Source organism: Salminus brasiliensis, chromosome 10 (assembly GCF_030463535.1).
Source record: "Salminus brasiliensis chromosome 10, fSalBra1.hap2, whole genome shotgun sequence".
NCBI lineage: Eukaryota > Metazoa > Chordata > Actinopteri > Characiformes > Bryconidae > Salminus > Salminus brasiliensis.
In genome coordinates this window covers 36,148,051-36,166,768 of record NC_132887.1, presented here as the reverse complement: position 1 = coordinate 36,166,768, position 18,718 = coordinate 36,148,051, and the positions used below count along the sequence as shown (strand labels likewise).

The 18,718-nt window shown below is 42.5% G+C and overlaps 1 protein-coding gene across 1 annotated transcript; it reads right to left on the bottom strand.

Moving 5' to 3' along the window:
* Positions 1 to 1,375: 1,375 nt before the first annotated feature.
* papss2a (3'-phosphoadenosine 5'-phosphosulfate synthase 2a) lies at positions 1,376 to 17,444 on the bottom strand. Its single transcript, XM_072690533.1, has 12 exons — positions 17,390 to 17,444; positions 10,954 to 11,068; positions 10,452 to 10,687; positions 8,625 to 8,763; positions 7,212 to 7,330; positions 6,546 to 6,659; positions 4,997 to 5,108; positions 4,082 to 4,287; positions 3,579 to 3,714; positions 2,966 to 3,234; positions 2,076 to 2,305; positions 1,376 to 1,866 (listed from the first exon to the last, which is right to left on the bottom strand). The coding sequence occupies exons 1-12, from the start codon at positions 17,414 to 17,416 to the stop codon at positions 1,725 to 1,727; spliced, it is 1,845 nt and encodes a 614-aa protein (XP_072546634.1). The 5' UTR covers positions 17,417 to 17,444; the 3' UTR covers positions 1,376 to 1,724.
* Positions 17,445 to 18,718: the final 1,274 nt, after the last annotated feature.

Here is an 18,718-nt window from a genome sequence, read left to right as displayed (position 1 = left end):
ATCAAAGCTGCATGGAAATTGGAGTGCACAGAAAGACTCACAAACATTTCGGCATCTGATTCATTCAAATTATCGGCGGAGATTTTAACGCAGTTGATGAACCAATGCACAAATTTGTAATTAGCATTTCTTTTGCCAATGGCAAACCCCTATCACTTCGACTATACACGGCATTTACACGGAGCATACCCTCTTTCAAAGCAGATTTCAATTGTTAGCAAGTAACAGGACAGCATTCAGGAGCCCCTGAGCCAATGGCTGTTCTCAGAATTAGCTTTAAAGCAGCATTTTGCAAGAATTGGTATTTTTTGCTCCTGGGCTCTCCCTTCAGGTGCAAAGTGTAATTCACAGCAGGAAAAACTTCACGCCTTTAGCGCCCTCTCATGGTGAACCCAAATTTAACAAGCTGAGAGATGAGTGACAGAACCGTCACTGCAAATGAAAGAAGCATAGTAGTGTTACAGGGTTTTACACTAATACGACTCAAGTTACGCAGCGTTACTCAGTTCTCACACGCCTTGTCCTGCCTGCTTGATCAAATGTACATAGTGTAGTAGCTTACCTGCCAAGCTCGGAGTAGCAACTATAAAGACACTATATCTTAATATCACAGCCAGTGGAGCATAAACATGATTCTAAAGCTGCTGTTTTAATGTAAAATGCTACATAAAGATGCTTTAAAGCAACAATATGGAAAACTGGCATCCATGCTCCTGGGCTCGCCCTACAGTCAGGAAGTGTAGTTAGCGCTTTGAGACAACACTAAAGGACACATTTTCCTGGACAAGCTGACAGATACAGAACCACCGCTAAAAGTAAAAGAAGTATGTCGACTGAGGAAGTAGAGTAATAATCCCGGATTTTATACAAATATGATTACGCAGCTTTGTCCTGCCCGCTTGTTCAAAGTTACATAGTGCAGCAAGCAGTGTGCTGAGCCCAGAACAGCAACAGCAGTGGTGCTGTTCTCCCTGTCACGAGTCTAGTGTAGCATCACAATGATTCAGAAGCTGTTATTTTAAGGTTAAAATGTTACATAGTGTTGCTTTAAAGGGCCCATAGCATGGAAACCTATTTGAAATGTGCTGAGGGGGCGGGAGACCCGCTGATCTTGAGGGTGGATATATATTTTTAAGGTTTTTTAGACTCTTATGCTCAAATTGAACTGTTTTCATTTTGTTTGTAATTTTGATGGATAAGGGCTATTGTGATTTGCGACAGGGCTCAATTGCATAGCAGTATAGGTAGCGATTAACAAGCGATACACTGTGCAGCAATCAGATGGAAATCATACAGAGACACATCGTAAAATTTATAAATATATTTTGTAAAAACATATAGTTATCTTTGGAATGTGAAAGTATGGTTGGTTGCATTCAACATATATATTATAAAACTTCATATTTAGGCACTTTGGTTTAGGCTTCATGTGTAATCCAGGATTAATGTTGCTCACATTCTCATTTCATATTCTTTTCATTACATAATGCTTTAAGGAAGGCAACTATAAGGTAGCCTGTGAGAGCGATAGGATAATGATTAACCACGTAATCAATAGACTTGAGTTCTGCTTCAACTGAACTATGACCTGTCAGTTCATATCCTAAAACAATCCATATCCTAAAACTCTGAGGTATTACGAGGCTCCACCATGTGAGATTGGTTCCAAAAGACTGTCTCATCGAAAGCAGAAGAATCCTGTCCAGCTGCTCACTGCCGTGCTCTTACTGCTCCTTCTGTATTGAGGTATAGTACTCAGTCAGGATCTTCCAGGCTTTGGGGGCCATGAAGCCATCTGGAGGGTTCAGTCCACTGCGGGCCAAACTCCTCATCCTTGTCCCTGAGATGAACTCAAACTCAGCATGTCTGAAGCGCAGAGAGAGAACATGAGGAACCAAGAAAAGCAAGAACACGGCATAACACTGCATGCTTTAAAGGGCCCATAGTATGGAAACCAATAAAACAACACTGATATAATATATATACACTGTAAAGAATCCATTGTATGTTATATTAGGACATTTTTGCAGTGTTTATATAACACTTAAGACCACAGAGTATTTAACCTGCTTCACCTGTCCTTGTCGTAGAAGTCCATCGCCCTCTTGCTTTTGTTGTATGCGGCCACCCTGAAGGGGATGATCTCCACAGAGGTCAGTCCTGGAGCCATGGACAGTACTTTAGCTCCGTGAGTGGGATCGTACAGGTCCTGCCCCGACTCCGGGTGGGGCATTCCAGCGGGGTCTCGTCCCACAATATAGAAATTCACCCCAGCCATCATTCTAGCCCTGCAGTGCCACTGCACCTACATTACCACACATAGAAAGTGTAAGACACCAGTGGGTTATACCAGTTTATCAGGCATAATGCGTCCCCATATATACGTCCCCGTTCACTCCCGTTGCAATGTCTCAAAGCCATTATTGATTGCCAAAAGATGGCCATTTTTGAAGCTGTCATCTTGCTAGCCTTTGCGCAGCTGAGGAAAATTAGAGCCAGAGCATGCCCAGTAGAGATGGGAGGCGAGGTTGTGTGAACCCCACCAAACCCCACCCATATGTCTTAGCAGTAAGACCTCCGCTTGTCTCTTTATTGGGAGTTTGCACAGCGAATGATGCCGGCTCAATCAACTGCACATCAAGTTAGTAAGACCACCAATACACCTCTAATTGTCTATACCTGCATGTTTATGATATCAGATGGTCAGTATTAGCCGCCTATCAGCTTCCCCACAGCTGGCAATCACCCCTTCGCCACACCCCTTTTAACTCTAATCACCAAATAACTTCTATAAAACGCACTCATTGACATGTGGCATTAACGTGGGGAAGCCTGCAGAAGTGTCTGTTCAAAGTTGAGAGAAGTATCAGTCCAGCTGCACTGTGTGTCAGTGACTGTATGAAACTGTCTCCATTTTACATGTGTGTGTGTGTGTGTGTATGTGGGTAAATAAGCCCCCACTTACCTCTGTAGGTCCAGCATACATCATGGGCGAAGGGAAGATTGCTATGATGGTTGAATTGGGGTCCAGGACCCCCTCTTCCAGAACAGCAGCGTGCTGCTTCATCCTCCACTCCAGCGGGACATCGTCGTCTTTAGTCCAACCTCCCAAAGGGTGCAGCAGCAGCACCGGCCTACGATACCCACGGCTCTCCAGCTTCCGCCGCGTGTCCGTCATCAGCAGGGCATGCCCGTTGTGCACGGGGTTCCTCAGCTGAAATGCAAAGACGGCATCTGGAGGGTACATAGGAGAGTGGTGAGTGATGGGGGTCGTTATGGGTTTGTTTGCTGATGAAGCAAGGAAGGGCATTAAATGTGCTAATGCAGAATTCAACTGATGTGTTTATACTGATTAGCAGCAGTCGCTGGCCTAAATCCTACTGTTAATCGTGATTCTCTATTGAAAAGCTTTCTAAAACATGGAGTAGGGACGTGAAAAAAGCTGAAACAGACTGTTTATCAAGGTTAAGTTTAGCTATCCATGCTGAGTCACGGCCCAGTTTTAATCTAAAAGGTCAGACCTATAAGGTCTGTGGTATTCTACTTGCTGTCTGTCTGCTCTACCGTGCCACTCGAACCTGCTTTCATCTGCTTGAATTTCTGTTTCAGCTCGCGTGGCGTGAGGCGGTACTGATCCAGGCCATCGTTCCATTTGATTCGCTCCGACACCTCCAGGTCGCCACCCACCAGCCAATCACCGCTCTCCATCACCATCTGCAACAATGGTAGTTTGTTAAAAATGGCTTATTTAGCTAAACGAACACCCCTTTACTTACACATACAGTGTATGATGTGAAATGTATGTATTTACTGAGTTTATCAAATGGTACGGTTTATTTTCCATATTAAATAAAGACACAATGGGCCGATTCTGAAACTAGAAAACATTGGTATTCCTTGCTGTAAAAAATTAAAGATTAAAAATGAATGGCAAAGTAGGTGATTTCTCTTAATAACAGTATTCGTTAAGATTCTTGAAAAACTATTTTTCATATCCTGATAGCAATCAGTAAATCAAATGCTCTGATGACCTTTTGATCACTGCTTATGGGTGCTGTAAGCAGTTGCTGCTCATGTATACCTTTATGTAGGGGTGCTTGGGGCAGGTGGTGCCCCACTGGCGCGCACAGCGCTCTTCTTTGCGATGCTGGAAGAACTCCGGGTTCCGCAGGACGGCCACCCTCTTCCCCTGGTACTCCAGCGCCACCGCCGTACTGCCTATCAAGTGCTCTTTCGTCTCCGTGGTGACAGGTAAGACAATGGGCACGGAGAGGTTGATAGCAGCATCTTATGAGGAGGGAAATGATTGAAACATTCAGATTATTGAGGAAAACTATCAGCTTAAAGCTTAATAACTAATAACTAATTAATTGGGGGTAGATACAAAATAATTTAGTGTAGATACTGAATAATAATCTGTAGAAGTTACCAAATAATTTCAAATAAATACCAAATAATGTGTAGTACATATTACAATAATTTTGAGACACTGAATGATTTTATAGCAGATACTAAATAATGGGACTTAAACAAAAATAAATAAATAATACAATTAAAAAAAGAGAAAAATTAAGTTAACATCTTGACGATAGTCAGAATATAGTTGGGATGATTTGTATTATGCTTCAGAGATCCTGGTAACAGTCCTCAGCAGTCTTTCCTTTATCACCAGAATGATCATTTCAGAGAGAACTGCCCCTTTAAATGCAGCACAGCGGGTTTCACTATCAAAGCTGCTGTTGCATCATTCCTATAAGAGTGTGTTCTGTGGCCAGACATTATCTCCGCTACTTTAGACCCAGCTAATTGTGCATATGTGTGTGTGTGTGTGTTTGCTCACAGTCTAGATTTATGTTAATTTAATTTACAGAGACGAGGATGTGTGGCTTAGTTAGTTGCATAGGGCTGTCTAGCTTGTATTGTGCATAAACCCACACACACTATTCACACAACCTTCAGTACTAGATGTTTAGAGAGTGTGTGTGTGTGTGTTTACCATCAAGCAGGTTGTTGAAATGGAGGACTTGCAGGTACTCCCGTTCTCTCATGAAGCCTTTTAAGGGGCTCGCCCAACCTTCGGCCAACACCTGCACCCACTGTAGGTCCAACTGCATGCACACACACACACACACACACACATACAGAGCCAGACAATACGTTAACTGCAAAGGTCTGAAGAACCTTAACTTGATTCAATGGTTCCTTACCAACTGAAATGTTCTTCACACTTACACCAAGTGTGATTCCTCTTTGGCATCCCTCTCACCAACTAAAGCACCTTTGCTGATGAGAGTCCAGCACTGGCTGCTTGTTTATTTAGCATCATGCTTTAAACAAGCAGATACACAGACCGATGGGCCAAAAGTACATGTCCAAAAGTTTGTGGACACCCATTCATTGCTGACACAGATGTGCAAATGTACACACACACAGCTTGACATCTAGTCCCTGTAGAAAACTACTGCAAATAGAATAGGACTCTCTGGAGTAGATAAACATAAACCTATTGGCACCATGTCTAATGCCTAACCCCCCCCACCCACCCAGCATACTTTTAGGATGAGTTGGGGAGTTGGGGATGTGGTGGGGTGGTGATCATCCAACATCCTGATTTTACTCATGGTCTTGTCACTAAATGCAATCAAATCCTTACAGCAATGCTCCTCCAAAATCTAGTACAAAGCCCATCCTTCAAGGGCAGTAGAGACTCTACTCTTTTGATTTCAGAAAAAAACCCGAAAAACCTAAAATAAGCAGGTGTCCCAATACTTTTGTCCATATAGTCTATTTTATATACGAAATAAATAACGCTGATTATCTAACAACAACGCCGCATGTCAAGGTCTGGGATGTATGTTAGATGGTAAGTGAACACTCGGTTCTTGTAGCTGTTGTGTTGAATGCCGGGAGAGAGTTGGGGAGGCAGGAAGACCCAAGCGACTTTAACAAGGACCAGATTGTTATGACCAGATGACTGGGCTGGAGCATCTCTGTAAGTGCAGAGCTCATGGGGTGATCCCACCATCCACACTCACTCGAGAAGTGACAAACTATGAACCAGCACTCAAAGTCAACAGAGACTTTCATCTGTTCACATGATCAATTGCTGCAGCATCACTAGGAAGCCAAGCCTAGGCTCCCCAGCTCCGATACAACAGCTAAGACGCCTGTGCTGATGAACGTTGCACTAGGGGTGAAGTGAGGAAGTGCCATCAACCCACCCCTGAGAGAGCAAGGCCAATTGTGCTCTCCCGGGCTCTGGCTGCTGATGGCAAGCAGCATGACCTGGGGTTCCAACCAGCGATCCTTGGATCATAAAGGCAGCGATGTAGTCCAGTAGACCACTCAGAGCCTTTATGCAAAAGATTAAAATAAGCTACTAAACAGTAATTATGCCTTAGACTGTGCAGAAGTGTGTCTCTGTAGAGAATCCTACCTGTCCCAGAAGCAGGAGTCTTCCAACTCAATGAACGTCTGTCTTTCACAACAATTTCACAACATATTAGTAGCTGGAAATAACAGGTAAGTGTAAGTGTGCTGGTTACCTTGGTGATGGCGATGGTGGGCAGGGTGTTGGCATCAGACTCTACCTGCTTCAGTTTGTTCTTGAGCACAAACAGTTCAGTGATCTCTTCAGACACTCCATTAGGAATGATACCCTGAGACAGAGAGACAAAGACAGACAAAGAGAGAGAGAGAGAGAGAGAGAGAGAGACTTTTATGATTAGCAGCCATGGCTGGGAGTCCTAGAGAGCATAAGTGGACCCCCCGACCATCCCTCAGTATTATGCTAGCCAGTGTGTTAGTGTTCTCCTCCAAGCGTGGAGAACACTAACTCAGGGGCACATGCTAGCCCCCCCCCCTTCCAGCAATGGTAGCATCATATAGTACATAGACATAAATATTGGGACACCTGCTCATTCAATTGTCCAGGCAAGAAGGCTTTACTAGAAATTGCTGTATTTCATTGCATTCAGTGACAAGAGTATTAGTGAGGTCAGGATGTTGGATGATCACCACCCCACCTCAAAACCCCCCACTCATTCCAATAGTACTGGATGGAGCACCATCATTCCACAATTCAGTGCCCCCTTTAGCCCACGACTTGAAGTAGCTGAATGCATTAATTTAATGGGGTGTCCACAAATATTTGGACATCTATACAGCTATATATGCATCTAATGCCTCATCATTGCTTCCTCTCAGTGTACCTGTTCTTTCAGGAAGTTCACCACCAGCAGAATGCACTCGTTCACTGTGAGCTCTCCAGTTCTGAGCTCCAGCTCCGGAGACACAGGACGTTCATATATGGAGTCAATCCCAGTGAAGCCTGCAATCGCAAATGTCATGATGTTGAAGAAACAGAAAAAAAAACTGGTAACTGCCAAAACAAACATAATCATCAGTGTAGCCTGTGCCAATTTTCGGGCACAGAGTCAGGACTTAGTAACGCCGCCTTTGGCAAAATCAAAGAAATCAAAAACTGGTCTTCTGACCAGAAGGCCTCTAATTTCCTGGTTGTGTTTTTAGGTCTGAAGACTGTGAGGGTTAATTTTTTTTGGGTCCTCCAAGTGGCTCAGTAGTCTAATGCGCTTCCGCTATGGCCCAGGGGTCGACAGTTCGAATCCAGAGCTATGCCACTTTGCCATCAGCGGCCGGAGTGCTCTCGCCCAAATGGTGGGTAGGTGGTGCTCTCTCCCCTCATCACTCTTCAAGCTATGTGCGATGTTGGACGGCGCGGGCGTCTGTTAGCTGTTGTGGTGGAGCTGGGGACCTGGCGCTTTCCTCAGAGTGCGTCGGCTGCCTAGCAATGCTGTGTTGGCTGCAGCTCAAAAAGAGGCGGTTGCTGGCTTCAGATGTAGAGAAGGAGACCCGTGTGAAGTTCTTACCCTCCGGGGCATTGCTACGAACAGGTGGGTTAATAAAGGAAAGCTTCAGTTTGTGTCTCCTCAGGTGGTCCATGGTGTTTCTGAGGAACACTATCCTGTTGTAGATGGAAGCCATCCTCTTCAGCTTCAGCCTTTTAACAGATGGTTTGACGTTTGCATTCAGGAGTTTTGTTATGGAGCTTGTGACAGTTGTCTTGACTATTCCACGTTAAGATTATGTTTGTGTGAGCAACGCTGCACAGTGGAACAGTGCACCACCCTCTTGTCTCAGCTTTACTTTCATGCAGGCTTTGCCTTTCTTACCAGCATACGAGCAGTTCTCTCTTAGAGAGTTCCAGATCTCATATACATTAATGACTTCCGCAGTTCCCTTTAAATCAATTCTTGCCTAGAAGTGAAGCACTTTTTGCAAATGTCACTGTCCATCAGTTTTAAAGAGAATTGCTGTAGACTGGGATTTCTGCCACTGCTGGTAGACCCGTATGACCGTAAGCTTCTTCAGTGCACCTGCAAATTCAGCTACTTCCTTCATACTATGTCCTTGTTATCACACCTAAATGCAATCGTTACTTTTTGCCAATTATTAACATCTGCTTTGCAACCCATTTTGCACACATCCAATGAGACAATCACCGCACTGTACCTACTCATTTTTGTGTTGTTATAAATGTATGTATCTATTTATATGTATAAATTACTTTTATAATTCAGTGGTTGGCAATGCGGGTAGCCTACTTTTAATTTCTCCTGCTCGTGCCTTCTTGTAGAGCCCTTTCACGTCTCTCTGTTCGCACACCTCCAGAGGTGCATTCACAAACATCTCGAAAAAAGGCAGCCCAGAGCTCTCATGGATCGCCCGAGCCTCATCACGGTCCTACAGAAAGAGAGCGAGAGAGAGTAGACAAATAGGTAGGTGTTACAGTTACAGGTCACCCCTCATCTGTTGCATTTCCATTCAAAACAGCTGTTAAGTAAGTTAAGTTTTTCATTTTTCAGCTTATTTTTCAACAGCTTGAGGGGAGAAAATCCACTCCAGCTCCACTCTCGCTTCAGATCTGAAAACATCTACAGATGTCTGTCCTTCTAGAATATGACTGGAATGGATGTGGAGCTGATCAAGGAGCTCGTACTGAGAACAGCAAACCTAGAATTCGTCGCCTGAGGCTTCTGGTGTTCTCGGAGCAACGGACTGAGCAGTCCAGACCTCAACATCTTTGAATGTGGTGCGAAGCTAAAAAAATCAGTTCTGACTTCTAAGGGTATGCTTTAGCTTCTTCTGTATGATGCTTTGGTTTAGCGGGGCTGTGTCCCAAACCACACTATTACACAGTGTTTCAAAACGAGTCACCATTAGAATTACATCCAGTAGTGTAGTTCAGTCTCAGAGTTGGGACGCGGCCACAGTAACATTAATGTTCGTTGCTCTGTGAACAAGTTGGTTTATATATGTACGTTATTCATATAATAACGTAATAACAGTGGTTTAATACTGATAAAGACAACGTATATTAATATGCCAGGTCCAAGGGTCCAGCGGTAAGTGTTTTTTTGGGGTTGTACCCACTAGCAGATATGCAGATTGCAGATATGTCAGTATGAACGCAAAGCAAATCACGACCAAAGCGCAACAACGTATCATTTTCTTGTGAACTGACCTAAACACACCCTAAGACTGAACTTCGGAGGTGTGGGAACCTCTCCTACAGATTTCTCTCCTATGTTCAGCCATGTCACTCCACTGCTGTGTTCTCTCTTCACTGGCTTCCTGTAGCTGCTGCCCGCATCAGATTCAGGACCCTGATGCTGGCCTACAAAGCCAAGACTGGACCAGCCAGCCCCTCCGTACTTGATGGCGATGGTCAAAAGCAGATCTGCACCAAGAGCCCTTCCAGCTTCAAGTACGGCTCGATTTGACCCACCATCCTTAAAATCCCGGAGAACAAGCATCCAGGCTTTGTTCTGCACCGAAGTGGTGGAACGAACCTCCTCTTTTGAGAGTACTTGGGCGAAGTGTAGTGTTGAGTATTGTGGTCTTCATGCTGAATTTTGTATTTAGTAGCATCTAAGCTTAGCTTCTATACAAACTAGCTAAGGGTATTTTCTGAGTAAAGAGTGTCTGTTTAATGCCGTAAATGTAAACGTATTTCTGTAGAAGATCTGACAGTGAGTCTCCTGAAAGGAATGGAAGCTGTGATAATAAAGGTGAAGGTTGAATAGTAAGCGAATAGTAAGGCTTTTTTTCTACCTACCCCCTTAAACAGCCTATGAACCACCATACAGACTTATTACGTATTACATAAGAATAGCCGCACCTGTTTGCACAGAAGTGCCTGTAGTTACTGAGTAATTCACTTTAGCCTTGCTAAAAAAAAAGGCTGTTTTGACTGGAAATCAAATGAAGGGCGGTCCCTGATCGACCTATTCTATCATTATAAATGTGATGCTAAATTAGCATCTTTAGACTGAAGCGTTATGACGTGTCAATGCATTATTATTATTATTATTATTAATATGATTAATATAATTATTGTTATTGTTAATATTACTGGAGGCATCTGAAACCTTGGTGAAAGGCGAGATGAAGCTGGTGATGCAGACAAGTCCAGCGTCGGCGAACAGTTTGGCCACCTCGGCAATGCGGCGGATGTTCTCCTCACGGTCAGTCGAGCTGAAGCCCAGGTTTTTATTCAGGCCATGCCGGATATTGTCTCCATCCAGAGAGTAGCAGGGGATTCCATGAGAGACCAAATGCTCCTCTAAGGCAAATCCCACAGTGGTCTTGCCAGCTCCAGAAAGACCTACACACACAGATATACAAATACAAAGTTCACATTGGTTTGGTCCGGCTGCCACAGTCACGATGCCAGAATGCGACCAGTGCTGACCAGAGAGGGTTACTGGTCACGTTTATGAGCTTAGAGGTCAATGTGTATGTAAAAATTGATGAAAAAATTCTATTACTCCACTTAATAAATACTGCCAGTATTATTCAGCAACAGGTCTTGAAGGAGACCTAGAAAACCAAGCTGTATTTGCCTTGGCATAGTTGAAGAATGAATGATACCTGTGAGCCACACGGTGCATCCCCTGAATCCTGCTCTAGTTCCCACCACCTGCCCCCGCTTACTGCGGCTAACGTGGTGATCCTGGTACACCACATTAGTGGACCTCTGGACATCCTGCAACGCACATGCAAACATACACACACATTATGTACACTCATTCAAATATGTAAAAGCTCAGGTCTTGAAATGGGATCTTTTTAGGAAAAGGACTCAACAATCACTTTAAAGGAGTTACAGAGTTCAGTGGCTGAGACTAGATCCCTTCAGTCTTAGCCACTGAACTCTGTAATTCCTTCAAAGTGATTGTTGAGTCAGAGAGTACTTGGGCGAACAGAGGATCCCTGTGACTGGTTCACCAGAGGTTGCTATAAAGAAGTCGTTACAGAAGAAAACCTTAACAACCTTAACGACCTTAACAAACACTATCCTGACAGTGAAGAATGGGGGTGGCAGCATTATGTTTTGGTAGTGCTCTACTGGTTTGCTGTACCAGAGTCGCTGTCCATGGTGCAGGTTGCATGTTGCATGGCAAAATAGTCCCCAAACAAACCGTCTTTTTTTTTTTTTAACATCATCAGCATTAAATGAAATGGCTACATTTGCGTTGCAGACAGGGTGGCCCTTAGTTCCTGTCGCTACCGCTGTAGAGAAACCAGAGCCGGTGGAGCTTTTCACACCAAACCCAGTCTGAATGGCTTTCTTTATGGAAGTCGACGTCGAAAGAGTTGAATTCATCTTAGAGCTTCATCACAGAACATTCTTATAGGAAATGGTTGTGAATATATTTTAAGGTCTAAAGCAATTGGACTAAACCAATAACTAAAAAGCCATTCATGGCGGATGGATACATGCATGCTGTTGTGTGGCAAAATAGTCCCTGTAAACTCTCTCCTTTTAAAGATTTACCACAATTTTACCATCATTACATATAAAAGTTATGAAAGACAGTTTTGGACTAAAGCAATTATTTAAAAAAAGCTGTTCATGGCGGATGGATACATGCACGCTGTCACATGACAAAATAGTCCCCGAAACCACTCTCCTTTTGAAGATTTACCACAATTTTACCATCATTACATATAAAAGTTATGAAAGACAGTTTTGGACTAAAGCAATTATTAAAAAGCTGTTCATGGCGGATGGATACATGCACGCTGTCACATGACAAAATAGTCCCCGAAAACACTCTCCTTTTAAAGATTTACCACAATTTTACCATCATTACATATAAAAGTTATGAAAGACAGTTTTGGACTAAAGCAATTATTTAAAAAAAGCTGTTCATGGCGGATGGATACATGCATGCTGTCGTGTGGCAAAATAGTCCCTGTAAACTCTCTCCTTTTAAAAATTTACCACAATTTTACCATCATTACATATAAATGTTATGAAAGACAGTTTTGGACTAAAGCAATTATTTAAAAAAAGCTGTTCATGGCGGATGGATACATGCATGCTGTCACATGACAAAATAGTCCCCGAAAACACTCTCCTTTTAAAGATTTACCACAATTTTACCATCATTACATATAAAAGTTATGAAAGACAGTTTTGGACTAAAGCAATTATTAAAAAAAAGCTGTTCATGGCGGATGGATACATGCATGCTGTCGTGTGGCAAAATAGTCCCTGTAAACTCTCTCCTTTTAAAAATTTACCACAATTTTACCATCATTACATATAAATGTTATGAAAGACAGTTTTGGACTAAAGCAATTATTAAAAAAAAGCTGTTCATGGCGGATGGATACATGCATGCTGTCATGTGGCAAAATAGTCCCTGTAAACTCTCTCCTTTTAAAGATTTACCACAAGTTTACCATCATTACATATAAAAGTTATGAAAGACAGTTTTGGACTAAAGCAATTATTAAAAAGCTGTTCATGGCGGATGGATACATGCATGCTGTCGTGTGGCAAAATAGTCCCCAGAAACCCCTCTCCTTTTGAAGATTTACCACAATTTTACCATCATTACATATAAAAGTTATGAAAAACGGTTTTGGACTAAAGCAATTATATTAAAAAGCCGGTCATGGCGGATGGATACATGTACAATCCGAACAGTTGTGGGATCATCATCATCATCATCACCATTGTATATAAACCCAGAAGACGCATGCAGGTTCTCTGGTGGTTTTGGTCAGTAATTAAAATGCTTGTATTTGCGTTGCAGACGAGTCATTTTTCAAAATTAGAGCCAATGACCCCTTCAGCTCAATCTGATTCACTTCAACTGTTGATTCAGGAGTGATGAAGTGGTGTTACACGTCTTAATGAAATCTGTGTGTGAGGCAGGGCCTTCTTTAGCAGGCTCTACACGCGTAAGAGGAGAGAGAAGAGAAAAAAAAACAGCCACATCATCAGTTTCCAGCAGCAGTACACTGACCACATTGTCCATCTGGCTTCGCTCTGAGACCAGAAATTAATGCTGGTGCCCTCTGCATCCTGACACAAATACACACACACACATACAAACATGTGGAGCACCTCCACTCATACAGATTCTCCAGTTTCCACCATCCTGTCCACTGAGACTGCTGTGGAAAAGGAGCACCTATTAAGCAAATAGTCCGCCTGTTGATACAGTTTTGGTCTGAAATTTTCATACATTCATCACAGACATGAATGTCATGGCAGTATCAGGCTTTCAATGACTCATTAGGAGGCTGGAACAGTAAGAGGATCCCAACGGTCACCGTGACCTCAGAGGAAATCGGTTCGGATCGTCAGGAACAACTGAAGAAGCACCAAGGTGCAGACAATGCAATGAACTGGGAGCTGCTGCAGCACCAGTGTCACGGTCTACAGACTGGGAGCCAGACGTCCAAGAAATAGACACCTTCAAGCTTCAAGCTGGACCACAGGGTCAAAGAAAAGGCCTTCTGGAGGAACGTTTTCTGGAATGGAAGTTCACAATGGTATGAAAGTTTGGAGGAGTAAAGGTGGGGCATTCTACCCTAAAAACACTGTAACGACTGTTAAGCATGGTGGTGGGAGTATGTAATAAGTGGACAGAATAATGAAGGAGGACGGTTGAATAAAAGGACTATGACCCCAAATACACATCAGCAGTGCCTGAGGAATGGATAACATAGCCAGTGGAATACTAACTGTTAGACTTCTACCCTAGTGGAAACACACTACATTTACATTTACATTTACGGCATTTAGCAGACGCTCTTATCCAGAGCGACTTACAAATGGACAGAAGTATTGGGACACATGTTCATTCATTGTTTCTTTCAAAATTTAAGGATATTAAAACAGAGTTGCTCTACTGCCCAGGAAAAAGGCTTTCTACTAGAGCACTGCTGTAAGGATTTGATTGCATTTAGCGACAAGAGCGTTAGCAAGGTCAGGATGTGTTTCTTCTTTAAGGTCTTAGTGGTTTTTTATTTGGGTCTTGGTTCCTCTCAGTGCTTCTTTGAGGCCTTAGGGGTTTTCTTTTGGGTCTTGGTTCCTCTCAGTGCTTCTTTATGGTCTTAGGGTTTTCTTTTGGGTCTTGGTTCCTCTCAGTGCTTCTTTGAGGCCTTAGGGTTTTCTTTTGGGTCTTGGTTCCTCTCAGTGCTTCTTTATGGTCTTAGGGTTTTCCTTTTGGGTCTTGGTTCCTCTCAGTGCTTCTTTATGGTCTTAGGGTTTTCCTTTTGGGTCTTGGTTCCTCTCAGTGTTTCTTTAGGGTCTTAGGGGTTTTCCTTTTGGGTCTTGGTTCCTCTCAGTGTTTCTTTAGGGTCTTAGGGATTTTCTTTTGGGTCTTGGTTCCTCTCAGCACTTCTTCTTTAAGGCCTTAGGGGTTTTCTTGGGGTCTTGGTTCCTCTCAGTGCTTTTTCTTTAAGGATTTAGGGTTTTCTTGGGGTCTTGGTACCTCTCTGTGCTTCTCTATGGTCTTAGAGTTTTTTGGGGTCTTGGTTCTTCTCAGTGCTTCTTTATGGTCTTAGGGTTTTCTTTTTGGGTCTTGGTTCCTCTCAGTGTTTCTTTATGGTCTTAGGGTTTTCCTTTTGGGTCTTGGTTCCTCTCAGTCCTTCTTCTTTAAGGCTTTAGGGTTTTCTTGGGATCTCTTTCCTCTCAGTGCTCCTTCTTTAAGGCCTTAGGGGTTTTCTTTTGGGTCTTGGTTCCTCTCAGTGCTTCTTTATGGTCTTAGGGTTTCCTTTTGGGTCTTGGTTCTTCTCAGTTCTTCTAAGGAAATACTCTTAATATATATTTGCATCATTATGTTCAATAGAGTGTCTTAGTTGGTGTGAAGAGCAGGTTTCTGATGAGCAGCGTAGTTAAAAAACAGACCAACATGCCTTCCGCATTCCTGTTAAGATTACTGGAAGTAACGCACTCTGGTTTAAGGGTAATCTATATGAGGGATATTTAATCCACCCGGCATCAAGAAACCCGACTCGGTTTCACCTGTAAAACAAAACAAATGGACTCACCTGGTTTTATAATCACCTATTAAAGTGTCTTGCTGACGTAAAAAGGAGGGGGGCATGTGAGGGTATATGATTCCTATTTTAACATTAACAGAACCCTCATGTAGAAAGAGAAATAGAGAAAGAGGAAACCAAGAAAATGTTACTTGTGGCCTTAATAATAAGTTATATAATAAAAAGTAGTTCGATCAAGACGTCCCAAGACCAAGACGTGTTCAGTGTCCAAAGTTCACTACTTTAGCTTTGTGCTGGAGCTGTCAGGCTAAAGTAAGTAATTAATGGAAATCTCTATGCCATCAATCTCACATTACACACACACACACACAGCTGAAGTGTTTTTCCTTACACTGATAGAAGGTTTACGACTGTAAGGCACACTGCTGTTGTGAACATCCCTGTTATACAACAAGAAATCAACCTTTTGCCCAATTGTCCCTTCAATGGATCCTCTCTACTGGACGTTGGATGTTTGGCAGATGGTCCCACAGGTCCTTGTTCAGAAAGCCAAGAGGAACACTGGTCCTCCATCACCTGAGGGCAGATAGTGGCTCTCGGGTGAAATGGACCTGTCCGCTGCTCGACGGCCAAGCCACCTGCGGTCAGACCGTCCGACTAGGAACAGGGAGCCTGGCTTCAATAACAACTCACAACTGTGTTCCCCTGAACAATGAAGAAAGCTTTCCATTGTGAGTTATGTCTGAAAGGACAGTAAAAGCAGCATAATAAGCTCTTTAAGGTGCAACAGCCAACAACCTAACGCTGGGCTGAAGTAAAGCGCTGTTGCTGCGGTGGAATAATAACTAAAAGGAAAGGAAAATTAGCTTAGCAGCTAAAAAATTAGGTACCAGTTCAGAACGGGACAGCTTGCAGTGGAGCTGTAGTTGAACCTCTTAGGTCCAGCAGCCATTAGGCCTTATTTACAATGAGCCTGCCTGTATAGCAGTACAAAAAGTCCCATTAAAGATATTGCAAAACCAGAAAACATAGACTGGTGAAAATTCCAGTTTTAGATGGTAATATTATTATAACATCTAAACTATATATAAACACATAACTATATCTTATAGATCTGAAACTGCAGATATCTTCATATATAGCATCTAGCTATATAAATTGGCCATACTTCAATTAGTATTGGCACTATTTTTAGTTTGAAAAATTACTACAGAATTACAGTGTAAATATCTGGAATTAATACATATTTTAAAAATAAATATTATTAATAATAAAAAATAATAAATAAACGGATTTTTTTTTTACTTTTTATTTATTGGTAAATAATTTTTTTAATTATTTTTATTATTTTTTATTGGTAAAACTACTAGGCAGAAAGGCTTTACCGATTTTAATATCTGATATTATTACTAGTAAACATTTCATAATTGATATTTGAAGAATTGCTACTAAAGGTTCGCTTAATACCGTTGATTTACACCGGCATCTTAAAAATGAATCAATTAATTTTTATATAAATTAATTATTAATTAAAGTGAAATTTGGTTTTTTACTAGTTAAAATTCCAATAAAAAAAATAAAAAATAAAAAATACAAGCATTTAATGAAGTCGAAATAATGGCGAGCCGTTTACCCTAAAATCTCACACCTCAGACCACAGAAACAACAGTGCTCTTCAGAAAGTCAACCAACAGACCATGAACAGTGTTTATTCAGTCAGAGTTAATGAGGTTAAAACGTTGAACTGACGAAAAAACGAAAGACTTTCCTCACAAATGGTTATAAAGTATTATCGTGTAAAAATAGCAGACCTCTAAACAGCGCAGCGCGAGCGAACCCAGCTAGCTGACTCTCACCCCCCTCAGGTAAACCGGCATGAATGAATAGCTGCTCTGATTCAGACACACACACACACACACACACACACACACACTGCTGCTCAATCAGTTCACTTCATAAAACACCTCCAACACGTCTTTCTCCTCATAACTCGGTAAAACAGCGTTATCTCGAGATATTCCCCAGTAAAACAGGCTCAGCGTTATTCTACAAATCTTACCGTTTTCTGCTTCTTGTTTCCGAACATGTCGAGGTACTTTGGACTCGGAGAAGTGTCTGCCTCTGCCTCTGCCTCTGCCTCTTCCTCTGCGTCTGTGTCTGTGTGTGTGTGTGTGTGTGTGTGTGTGTGGGTGGGTGTGTCGAGTTACAGCTGGGCACGGTCACTGCAGGACACAGCTAGGCTTTTTAAAACACCGTGGAGACACGTAGCAGTCCAGCAGTCCTTCCCCATCCCCTCCTCCTCAACTGTAATTTGCATGTTGGTGAATGGAGATCAGTGTAATACCAGAAGAACCAGCATGAAGTTCTCTAGATTTAGTTTTAGTCCCTCATCTTAGTCATGAACTAGAGGCTACTGAAGTTCTGGGTGGACTTTACAAGACTCAGAAAAGTGCTGGGGTTTAGGCTTAGTCTGCTGTTAGTCCTTCATCTCAGTCATGAACTAGAGGCTACTGAAGTTCTGAGTGGACTTTACAAGACTCAAAAAAGTGCTGGTGGTTTAGGCTTAGTCTGATGTTAGTCCTTTATCTCAGTCCTGAACTAGAAGCTACTGAAGTTCTGAGTGGAGGTGCTGGAGGTTTAGGCTTAGTCTGGTGTTAGTTCTTCATCTCAGCCATGAACTAGAAGCTACTAAAGTTCTGAGTGGACTTAACAAGACTCAAAAAAGTGCTGGGGGTTTAGGCTTAGTCTGCTGTTAGTCCTTCATCTCAGTCATGAACTAGAGGCTACTGAAGTTCTGAGTGGACTTTACAAGACTCAGAAAAGTGCTGGGGTTTAGGCTTAGTTTGCTGTTAGTCCTTCATCTTAGTCACAAACTAGAAGCTATTTAAGTTCTGAGTGGAGGTGCTGGAGGTTTAGGCTTAGTCTGGTGTTAGTTCTTCATCTCAGCCATGAACTAAAAGCTATTTAAGTTCTGAGTGGACTTTACAAGACTCAGAAAAGTGCTGGGGTTTAGGCTTAGTTTGCTGTTAGTCCTTCATCTTAGTCACAAACTAGAAGCTATTTAAGTTCTGAGTGGAGGTGCTGGAGGTTTAGGCTTAGTCTGGTGTTAGTTCTTCATCTCAGCCATGAACTAAAAGCTACTAAAGTTCTGAGTGGACTTTACAAGACTCAAAAAAGTGCTGGAGGTTTAGACTTAGTCTGGTGATAGTCCTTCATCTTAGTCACAAACTAGAAGCTATTTAAGTTCTGAGTGGAGGTGCTGGAGGTTTAGGCTTAGTCTGGTGTAAGTTCTTCATCTCAGCCATGAACTAAAAGCTACTAAAGTTCTGAGTGGACTTTACAAGACTCAAAAAAGTGCTGGAGGTTTAGACTTAGTCTGCTGTTAGTC

Coding starts and splice junctions, on each gene's coding strand:
- papss2a (XM_072690533.1), bottom strand. CDS start 17,416: ATGTTCGGAAACAAGAAGCAGAAAACG. Junction 10,688..10,953: donor ATGCACCGTGTGGCTCACAG/GTATCATTCATT, acceptor CTGTGTGTGTAG/GTCTTTCTGGAGCTGGCAAG. Junction 5,109..6,545: donor CCACCATCGCCATCACCAAG/GTAACCAGCACA, acceptor GTGTGCATGCAG/TTGGACCTACAGTGGGTGCA.